At 38.8% G+C, this 11186-nt stretch overlaps 1 protein-coding gene across 4 annotated transcripts in view; it reads left to right on the forward strand.

Moving 5' to 3' along the window:
* Nucleotides 1-11186, forward strand: part of larp1 (La ribonucleoprotein 1, translational regulator) — a 49754-nt gene that overhangs the window by 20137 nt on the left and 18431 nt on the right. The window contains exons 2-5 of one of the 4 annotated variants that reach the window (XM_020635546.3): nt 2188-2252; nt 3648-3725; nt 7784-7855; nt 10833-10986. In XM_020635546.3, coding sequence (XP_020491202.2) covers nt 2188-2252; nt 3648-3725; nt 7784-7855; nt 10833-10986 — 369 coding nt within the window. The remainder of the gene's footprint in view (nt 1-2187; nt 2253-3647; nt 3726-7783; nt 7856-10832; nt 10987-11186) is intronic. The other 3 variants (XM_020635548.3, XM_020635550.3, XM_020635549.3) reach the window with 3 other exon arrangements.

Genomic DNA, 11186 nt, shown 5'->3' on the forward strand with positions numbered 1-11186 from the left:
TATGCTGGTTAAATCCAGTCAGGAAATGTAGGTTCTGCATTCAGCTGAGTTGAACGATCCTAGTCCATTCCTAGCCTTTAATATTTCTGATTTCTTCTCTCTGAGTTTAGCCTCAGGGATGTGAAGTTTTGTTGTACCTCCACATAAGCTTCTGAACAACCGTGACATGTTAACACACTGCAGCTGAGGTTCTCTCTGGATAGACGGTGTGTGTGTGTGTGTGTGTGTGTGTGTGTGTGTGTGTGTGTGTGTTGTGGAAACAACAAACACATCAAAACTGGTTTTGAAATGAGAAGGTTCTCAGAGGGCTACTGTGTTTAACAGGAATGGCAGTGAAGCCAATACATGCAGATTAAGATGGATTTGTTTGGGGCTAGAGTGTTTGACAGAAGGTTTGTAGGACGCAAAAATAATCTGTTTTTTCTGTAACTATAAATAAAGTCAGTTTCATGGAGACGAAGCAATGTCTTACATTTTCCCGTTTTGTTTGATCTAAGCACTATATCTCTTAACATTCATTTTATAATCATACAGCTTTTCATCAAGTTTTTGCATCATCAGTGACTTGACAATCATCCAATATAAAATGATTGTGGAATTACTTCTCAGTCCACAACTTTAAAGATTAGCTGATTGAGAATAATTAGCATTCGGATAAATGGTGCAGTAATTCTTTATGCTGGCCCTTTAAAAGAATGATCAGCTCACATCCTATTTGTAACCAGATTTTCTTCTTCTTGTCCTGTATGACAGTTTACCTGTAAAATGTTTGTTTTCATATTTAACATTAACAATAAACATAAACCCATCTGTGTTAAAGCGCAGAGCTGCCCCTCTTGTTGTCTGTGAAATAGTTGGCCAACGGATTGTATTCTCCTCTCTCTTCCTGTTTCTGGCCTCGTCCCTTGACATGATCGTCTTTAAGGAGCTTACTGAGATTTTCTCTTTGGTGTAAACGGCTCGCTTGAGTCCATGTGAGCTGCTTTCACTCCCTCATAGTCTATTGTGGCGACGGCAGCCAAAGACGGAAACAGGCCGGATCTGTGAGTTCAGGACACGAGACAAATCAGCACAATTAAATCAGTTTAGATGCTCTGTTGTTGGGAAGATTCTTGACTAGGTATGACCAGGGCTGATCAATTAACGTAATCTGTTCAATAATAGGGATTATTTCTTGTATTTCACTAGAAATTATGTATTTTTAGGAACTGAATTAGCTTGATTTGATCCCAGTGGTCATGTTGTTTATTAAGTTCTCCCTCGAGGCAAGACTCGGCTTTTAAAACACAATGTTGTACACAGCGAGGTATTTCTCTGCAGCTGTATAAGACACTAAACTTTGTAAGAGAAGCAACAACTCTGAAACATGTAAAACAAATGAATCTGTACGAGTGAATATGCATGTTCGAATGAAGTTGGCTTTAATTTAAGGGATGGTGATGGACCTAAATGAAAAGGAACCATTTATTTAATTATTTCTTATGGCCTTTAGATCTATTGAGTTGTTGAGTGATTGGTTTCATAGTAAGTGTGTTGTTGTTGGCCTTGTTTTTCTTATTTAATAGTATTCTTTTAGTTTTTTTAGTCTTGAAAGATAAAATGCTAGATTAATGAGAATTCAGTGGCTAAACACGACACAAAAGGCTTCTCCAACACTTGGTGTGTTTTCATACTTATTATAATATCTTAAGGTTTGGGATGATTTGTCTGACTAAAGCTGATTTCAAGATATCCTCCTGAGTTTAGGGCTCTGTGATTGGCTTTAACACTACTACCTAACATTGATAAGATTGAATATTGTTCAATAAATCACTCCTTTTCTTACTGAAATGATTTTATCCCATCAGGCTGACTCTTATTCACTTTCTCCTCATGACTGTCATCTTCTGCTGGGTGGCTGCTTTTATGCGTCTCTGTGATCCCTGCTGGCCGTTTTCCTTTTAATGCTGTTTTCTTTTCTGGTTTATGGCACATTGAAGGTTGAGATGCTCACCTGCCATCTTAAATCATAATTTCTTTTATTTTTCCCAACAGCCTTTTTTTTCTTTTTTTTTTCATAAAGTATAGGTCCAGCAAATGTCCAATGTTCTATTCCAGTGTTCACTTGAAGTCATTGCTGTTAAAGGATCATTCTTACATTAATGCAGAGCTGATTGTAACGTCGCCCTTCTCATTTTCTTTCCTCAGAGTCGACCGGACCTGCCAAAGTAGTCAGAGCAGGGAACCCACCCAAAGCCAGACGCGGAGGAAAGGTAACTGTGTGTGTGTGTGTGTGTGTGTGTGTGTGTGTGTGTGTGTGTGTGTGCGCCTGTATTAGAAAATAATGTGTATATTGTGTAGTAAGATGATATAGCCTAAAATATTTCACTTTTATTTGAATATTTTCAATGATAAACAAAGTGTACATCCAGCATATAGATGTATGACGACGTTTTTATTTTCATTTTTTTTATGAAAGTTTAGCAGGAATCCCACAGGAAGTTAAATACCTTTACAAGTGACTTAATTCACTAATCAACTGTCCCAGACAAACATTCTGAATTAAAGCATTGTATGAAAACATGGGTAGTCTCGGCAGAGAGAAGAACAATGTGTGCTTCATAACGCACACCAGATGCACGCCATGTCAGACACATGCCAAGAGCCGCATATCAGTCTTTGCCACACAGAGCTCGGCAACTGTGAGTACTCGTTCATGAGCTGCTGATTGATCCACTCAGTTCCCTGTTCACCAAAAGTATCAGCGCATTCAGGCACAACACTCTTTATTATACACTATGCTCATTCATTTCTTTCTGTATGATGTAAAGGAAAACATTTTTTTTTCCCAAATATGATATAATGATTACTGGGCTTAATTAACAGTTAAATCATAACAACAAATATCTTTATTTTTAACAAAGGCATCAAAAAAGAACAGGCAGGTCATAAGTTAACCAGATTTAAGAAGCGCTATAGACATCAATACAGTTTAGGAAATGTAGTAAATAATATTAACAATTCACCATCTTGGCTATTTGAACAGTTTAAGATTTAGTGAGTTATTCAAGAGCTGCTCAATTCCTATTAACTCAAGTCATGAATTCAGAAAACACCTTTTCTGTATGTCATTATTGACCGTAAGCTCAGAGCCAAATCAAACAGTGTGTTTTTATTAGGTCAGAGCTTCTTCAGCACTCGGATAAATACAAACACTGACTGAATATCCCTCCACTGTGAGGCGTCAGGAGCTGCAGAAACCTCCCTTCATAAGTTCCGGCAATGTAAACATGAATTCCTGGTCACATTTGTAGAGACCAAAGTCCTCATGAGAGCGACGCTAGCTGTGCAAACGTGCTCAGTGTTTGTTTACATTCGGGAAGATGAGTCATGCTTTCGACCTCTCAATTATACTGCTGATATTTTAACAAAGACAATTTAATGAAACATTTGAGCTTGTGGATCTAATAGGATGTTTGGTTTTGTAGTTTTTTTCCTCCCCCACACATTAACACAATGAACTTTGAGCAGAAAACAAGGAGTTTATTACACTAACCACTCCTTTAAAGTTGAATTGGATTATGAACAACCCTCTCTAACATCTCAGGTTTCGCATAACTTTGATACTCCTGCTTACCCAGCTTTGTGTCTTTTCATTTCTTCCTCAGGTTGGGGATTTCGGTGACACCAACAGCTGGCCAACTCCGGGGGAAATTGCGACTAAGGACATGCAGGTTGGTGTAAACGTAAGTCTGAAAAGTCACAGGTTGCTCAATGTGCAGAGGACACAGATGTGACGAGGATGGTGTCCGTTTGTCAAAACTTTTGTTGGGAACTTTGGCCGCAGGATTATGTTTGCGTCTCGATGCCTGTATCCACTTTTGTCTTCTTAAAGGCTCAATTTTAAGGATCATCAGCTCATAGAAACATTAGTTCTGGGGTTTCTCACCCTGTCTTTAGTGTGGCAAGGCACACTGCAGCTTTTGCACACTGGGCATTATTTAGTTGATTGCTAGCAGACAGATGGGACAAGGAAGCACCTAAAAGCAATACAATATTGATGTAGAGGGAAGAATTGTTTCCACCTCTGGAATTGGCTGGAATGATTGTGTTTTTTTTCTCGAGCAGTTACAGATTGTTCTTCTCATGCAAGAAAACAAGGTCTGTGTTCTGACTCTGATCATAAGTGCATAACTCCCAAAATACTGAGCTGTTGATGAGTTTTAGTTTGCATTCACACCTCTCCTCACACCTCACATGTGTTGTTAGATCAGGAGGCAGCAGTTATGGGAGAATTGAATTTAATGGATCTCAAAATGGATGGAAATGTACAATGTGTTTGACAAATTAACTTTAAAGGCACACATTCAGTGATGTGTATATACAAGTGCGATCTCACCGTGGTAGACGGTTAGTTGGTTGGCATTAAACTCTATTTTTTTTTTTTGGTATGTAAATGTGATTGTTTGCAGTAGCCTGTGTGTAACAGTCAGAATAATTGAAATGCTAATTGAGGGTGTGGAATAGGTTGTTGTTTATAAAACAGAATCACTGAACTGTCAAGTGACTAATGATCATAATCACCTACCAATTAAAGGATCAGTTCAGTATGTCCTGTTTCATTGTGCTGTAATGGATGCGTGTCATTTTCTAATAATAGTTACATATATTGTGGTTGTAATTATTACACAGAAGCATATCATCCACACAGAGCAGTCTGCTCCTGCTGGTTGCTTATTGTATTGGCAGGACTACATGGAGTTTTAGTTCTGATTTACTATGGTGGCAGGACTTCTAGGACAGTGTTCAGAGACAACAATAACAACATGTCTTTAAATCAATGCTAACTTTTTATGGAAATGTGTAAAAAGAATGTCATTTGAGAGAAGAATTATGTAGACATGAAACAAAGTGCTTCACTGCTGTAGACAGTTTTTTGTTAATTATTTTTGACATTTAAGGAACTTCATTTTGTATAATCTCCTTTGAACTTTGGCTAAAATTGTTGTTCAATTAATGAATTGACTGAGGATTCTCATCAGCATGAGTCATGCAACAATGGCCATTATGTGCTACCTCCAGTCTCAGTAGTTTGAGGTTTTGCTGATCTGTATATAGGGTGCTCTAGCTCTACTCTGGTCTAGAACCGCTGCTCAGGTGTCGAAACACCCAACATACTGACCCCCTCCCCTACATATTTACTCGTCCTACAGCTGTTGCGCTGCATGGGGATGTGTCTCATTTGTGTCGTCTTACAGTAGCAGCAGTCGTCAATCACTCCTCGGAGACGTTTTCTATTACTGATCTCTTGGTGATAGTGTGTCGGCGGAAGAGAAACCCTGCTGACCCCTCCTATTTTAGGCAGCCAGGTCTGAGCAACCAGGAGAGAGTGTGTCCCAGAGTGCAGGGAAATGTGGGTCACCTCGTCAGGGCCAGGAATAACTGGCAGAATTCATAGGTAGGAGCGGGTGGAGTTTGGAGATGGTTGCCAAGGCCTGGGATGGGATGTCCTTTTAGGGATCCCCTTCAATGACCCCACCTCCCCCCCCCCCCCCCCCCCCCCCCCCCCCCGATCTGTGCTGCTGCTATTCTTAGTGGGCTTGAGTTCACCGTACATCACATAACATTTACAGCTGTAAATCAGCCACTCAGTACCTACAAGTTATATAAGCTGGGAAACAGACTCTGAGAACTGATTAAGGAGGGTTTTTTTAAAATCCAGGGGTTTAACTTTAACCAGAAGTTTCATGCAGTGAACTGTCCTGTAGTCTATGTTTTACAGTTTTAAAATTCAAACAGTAGATGAAAAAACACACTCACCCTCAGTTATGTGTGTGGGTTAGAATTACATTCTAGTACAGTTTGTATCTGATGTGAGGGTTATGTTATAAATGTGCGCTTGTGGCTTTTCTCCTATGGGTGATTGATAAAGAGTTTAGTAGCCTCATTTCATAACTATTTCTTCAGTGACACCAGAGTGACAGATAACCCGTGTCTTGAAAGCATACAAATGAAATGGCATGAAAAGACAGCATTTGTTTGTCCTGAAACAGTGAGTAGGCAGAAGGTTTATCAACTGGATGATTATCATTCACTTTTATGCTCAACACGTTCAATGTGAGGAATTGAGGAAGTGTTCTTTGTTACATTATGTAAGGTTGAACAAAACAATCTATGTACTGTAATCTTCAAAGTAGGAAAGTTAGAGCTGCATTAATAAGTCACATATATTTATTTATCAATTTTTAGAAGTCTGAACCGGAACCATAATGACATTATAGTCTTTATCATTTTATTATATCATAGCAACGTCTTAAGATTTTAAGCTTATAATGTCAAAATTGAATCATTTTCAGTGTGGAGGAAAATGTATATGTTGGAGGATTAAATCTGTTTTTAGATTCACTTTTGAAAGTACAAACCAAGAGAGGCAAAGGGCACTAAAAATAACCACACTTGACATTTCATACACAAAATAAATCATTAATTAAAGATAGTTTAAATAACAGCCAGCAAAGAAAATAATCACGAGTGTTACTATAAAAAAACCATAAATCACAGCCTCATTTCTATTGTTGATGTCAGTTAACTAACCCTTTGAAATAAATACTTTTTTCATTTATTACTTTTATGTAAAAAAAACACATTCTGGTTCTACCTCATGTATATGAGGATTAAAAGTCTTACACAAATTAAAGGCACAATTTTTGTTTACATATATTCTATAAAAATAGAAGAGCTCACTCTGAGCTGTCATTCTCTTTCTTTGATGAAATGAAGATTTGTACTTTGTCACCTCTTCTGTCTCGGTCCTCTCCACACACATGCAAAGTGCTTTATTAAACAGTGAAGTTTGTAAAGTGGCAGCATGGTTTAAGTTTGTAAAAGTAACACATGTTCACCTATTGAACACAGGCTTCCTGCCAAAAAGCATCACATAGCTGTGCTCAGCAACACGGAACAAGCCCTATCATCCCATTTTCTTGACTCACTTGTATCCGGATAGGAAAGATTGTCATTGTGTTTGTGAGTTGCTGCTGTCATGTTTAGCATTCTTATTTTTGGTTGTGAAAGCAACTGTAACCGGAGCTTCCAGGGTTCCTCCCTGTGGTGAACAGCAATGAATCAGCATCCCTCAGCAGCATCACTGTCGACATTTTCTCAGCCGTTAGCCCACACGTTTAATGATTCAGGGGGGAAGATTCACCACTCACACCTGAGCTTTAAACAGTCGTCTACCTTAATGGTTCATTTCACACTTCTCTATCCCTGCTAGAAATAGTCGACTCATATTCCCATCTGTCCAGAAAGCAAAGCAATGAAGCGGAAAAATGTATTTCATTCTGGATGTAATGACACATCATTAGCCCGTTAGCCACTGAGTTGAAATGGGATGTAGTTTTTAAAACCCACAGGGAGCTTTTTAGTGTGTTGGATAGCAAAGAAAGAAACATAATGCCCTCATAATGTAAAGCAGAGAAGCAACCCACAGAAGTGCTTCTAAAGAGGCAATAATAAAGTAGTTACACTCTCCCCTCGCACAAAGCAGACATATTAGAACTGCAGGGGTGTAGAAAGACTCATTGATGACTTGGTAAGGTGCCGGGACTTTGAACATTCACCTCAGGGCCTGAAAAGTCCCCAAACATGGGGGTGTTAAGATTAGAAACTAGCTTCGTATTTGTACCCCTATGTGTGCTTTTTCTACATACTGTATGAATGCTTGTGTTGGTGTGTGTGTGTGTACATCATGGTCCACCTCATTGTCCTCTCTAAACTGCTGTTCCCTCCTCCCTCTGTTCAGATCGAGGCATTGACACGGACCGTGTCCTGCCCGCCGACTGTCAGGCAGGTCAGAGACTCATGGAGATTCACTGTAAGTCCAACCTGCAGCCTCTGAAACCTGCAGCCTGCCTGCCTAATAATCGTACCTGTAACAAGTTAATTACCTCCAAATTCAACACCACATAATGAAAGCAGCATCTAGCCATATCTTTAAGTCAGTTCATGTCTTTGTGTGACAGAAAACACAGTAAAGCCTGGCCCAGTGAACATTGAGGAGGCGCTGATAATTTTATTTTCCTCCCAGAAATGTGACTGCAGTTAGGCTAGCATGCTAACTGTCAAACTGCTTAGTCATCTCCTTCACATTCATACAAGTGTAGTTTATTTAGAACTGTGAGAGAGGGAAAACAAAATCAAGACAAATCTATAAAATATAAAAGGGGAACATCAAATTCCAGACAGCACTGATGCACATGTCGCTGTGAATATCAAACTTCATACCGTCATATCCATATAAGAAGAACCATATGTTGCATCACCATTTAAAATAAAGCCAACTCCAAATAAAAACACAAAGAATAAAAATAAATCATCTTATTTGAATGTTTGCTGAAATGAAATGTCAGTGTTAGCAACTCTAGCTAGCAATAGCTGCCTCGGTAGCATTAGCTAGCTCTCTCTCATGGGTCTAGATTAAGTTACAGCAACTGTACAAACTGTCAAAATCAGAGCAGCTGCTTGTTATGTAACCTCAGCAGTCGCTATGACATACAGGGAGTTGAGTCATGACGCAAAGTAATGTACAGGGTGCATAACTTAAAAAGTAGAGCTAATGTAACAAAACCCTGAAGCCTGCTGTCAAACTCTTCACTGCAAAACAATATTGGTTGCGGAACGACTAACGAAGGTTTATGGATATGAAAAAAGGGAAATCAGATAAAATAGTTTGGAACAAGAAGATACAAACTACTTTTATAAATGATAAAAAATACTTCTGTGCAGAACATACCTAAACATACAGTTCAGTGATTTAAAGGTTGTGTGGGTTTGCTTCTTAAGATCTGACCATTTTGACATAAAAAGAAATGATGTAATCTAGTTCTGCAGAAACATGAAGGGTGACCAAAGAAGCTAGATTCAAAATTCAATCTTTGCAAAAAACAATTGAAATCAGATTTTATTTTCATAGGGAGTTTTCTTTATTGGCGTGATCGACTCTCCTTCCAGTCTTTAGAAGAAATGATTGAAAAGCATTGAATCAAAAGTCCTTAATCATGTCAATACACACATCCATCAGTGTAAACCCTGAAAGTCACCAAAATGAATAATTGCGATGATTAGAAACATGGCAGCCTGGGATTAATACAGCATCTTACTTCAATAATATTTAAAGTTTGTCTCTCCAATTTGTAAAATCAACTCTCCATCAGTCCAGTCACAATCATTCTGAAGCTGGTTTGTTACATAACGGTTATAACTCAGAACCTTGAACAGAACTGCTTGTGCCTCCTTTGTTGTTTGATTGATTTTGTGAGACTAACTCTGTAAACAAATGAGCACAGTGCACGTTTTGAAGTGGTGCCTTTGAGTTTAGTGTGATTACATTAGTTTGTGAATGACACCATACAGGCTGAGCATGTCAGGATGTTTGAGTATGTGGACATAAAGGTTTGGGGCTTGAAATGTGTGCTATCTCTTACTCCACGTGAGTCGAATGCTTTGCATGACTTTTATGCAAACCCCCTCAGGGGTGTCAAAACTCACAGACGTGTGTGACTGATAGCCGAGCTGTCGTAGTGCAGATGAACTGCCGAACTCTGTTTGATTTGAATTAAAGCGGGATATCAGCTCTGTGAGCAGAGATAACCAGCGAAGGATATTCTCTTTCTGTTACTGTTTGTTAGCTCAGGCTGGGCTGGGCGACAGTCGGTAGCACTCGTGTTGCTATGCTGCAGGTGAACCTTCTAATGAGAACTAAAGAGGAGATAATGAAAAATGGAAACCACATGCAAACTCTGCTTTGTTCTGGACTTTTTTTTTTATTGTGGCCCTCAGGAGGTAGAATTTGCAATTTCAACTTGAGTTGATAAAATGCTTTCCATGAACTACAGTTTCATACAGGATGTATTAGTACACACTGTATACACTCAGCCTTTTCCTCCTGGTACAAACTCTGTTTAAAAAAAAAAATCTGATTCACTCATTGGATTTTTCATACAGATAATGGTTGCATATTTTTCTGTTTGGAGTGTAAATGTACTAACAGAACATTGATATTTTTCACTGATATAAAGTGCATGGCATAGAAACATCCAGGAAGTGTAAAAGCCACTCTTGCGAAGCCCCTCCCCTCCCAGAGTTACTGTTGCTATGCAGAATAAAGAAACAGAAATTCCTAGCTCTTGATTTCACAGAGAGAGACATGATCAGCTTTTTATTTAAAGCTGGTTGAAATTTAAAAAAATTGATGGTTGCTTTAATAAATTGGGGAGTTAGTAAATGTAGCTAATGCTTAATTTATTATGATTTACCTACTAATGAAGTAAACAGGATGCTAAAGTGGGGCTAACATCCAGATTTGTAAGAGGAAAAAGTCAGTTTGTGACAAAAGTACAGATAGCAGCCTTTTAAACCTTTTGGACTCTATTATCTCTAGCTAAGTGAAGTATTTCTTTTGACTTCTCTCTATATCTGACACTTTGCTAGCTCAGGAGCTTGAAAGAACTAGCCTCTAGCTTGTCCTCTGCTAGCATTGCTAAACTAGAATAAGAAATTACATGTTAGGGGGAGGGGTTTACAACGGTCTATGACTGTAATCTATGTCTATTCAAAGAATAAAAAAAGTGTTTTAGTTTTAAGCTAACATTCCAGTTGGCCAAATGGCATTTTGTGTAATAGCATTTCAGTATCCCCAGTTTCTGCAGATTTCATTTTTAAAAAGTGTTACCACTAATAGCTTTGTGCATTGTCTCCTTTAATCCCTCTCTTCTTTGAATGTGTTTTAAGATCTGACTATTTACACAGCACCACTCTAAATGTCTATCTGTCTCAACCTGTTTCACCTGCAGGGCCCAAAGAAGGTGACAACGGCCAAGAAGGAGTCAAAGGAGAAAAGAGAGAGCATCGAAGAGAGCAAGGAGAACCTGAAGGCCAAGTCAGATGACTCTGGAGAGGAGAAGAACGGAGATGACGACTCCCAGAAAAACGGGCCCAAGAAAAAAGGTGAATATGGATCCTACGCTTGCCATGTTTTGGAACGTCCATCAATGGCACACAAACAGCATTTGCTCATACCAACACTCATACAGGGTCCATTGTTTTATACTTATTCCTCCTGTTTTCACATCTATATGAAGTTTCCATGTTGAGTCAAAGGATTTCTGTTTAAAACATAAACGTAAGGGGTTGACGTATATAATTCA

Source organism: Labrus bergylta, chromosome 14, assembly GCF_963930695.1.
Source record: "Labrus bergylta chromosome 14, fLabBer1.1, whole genome shotgun sequence".
NCBI classification, from domain to species: Eukaryota; Metazoa; Chordata; class Actinopteri; order Labriformes; family Labridae; genus Labrus; species Labrus bergylta.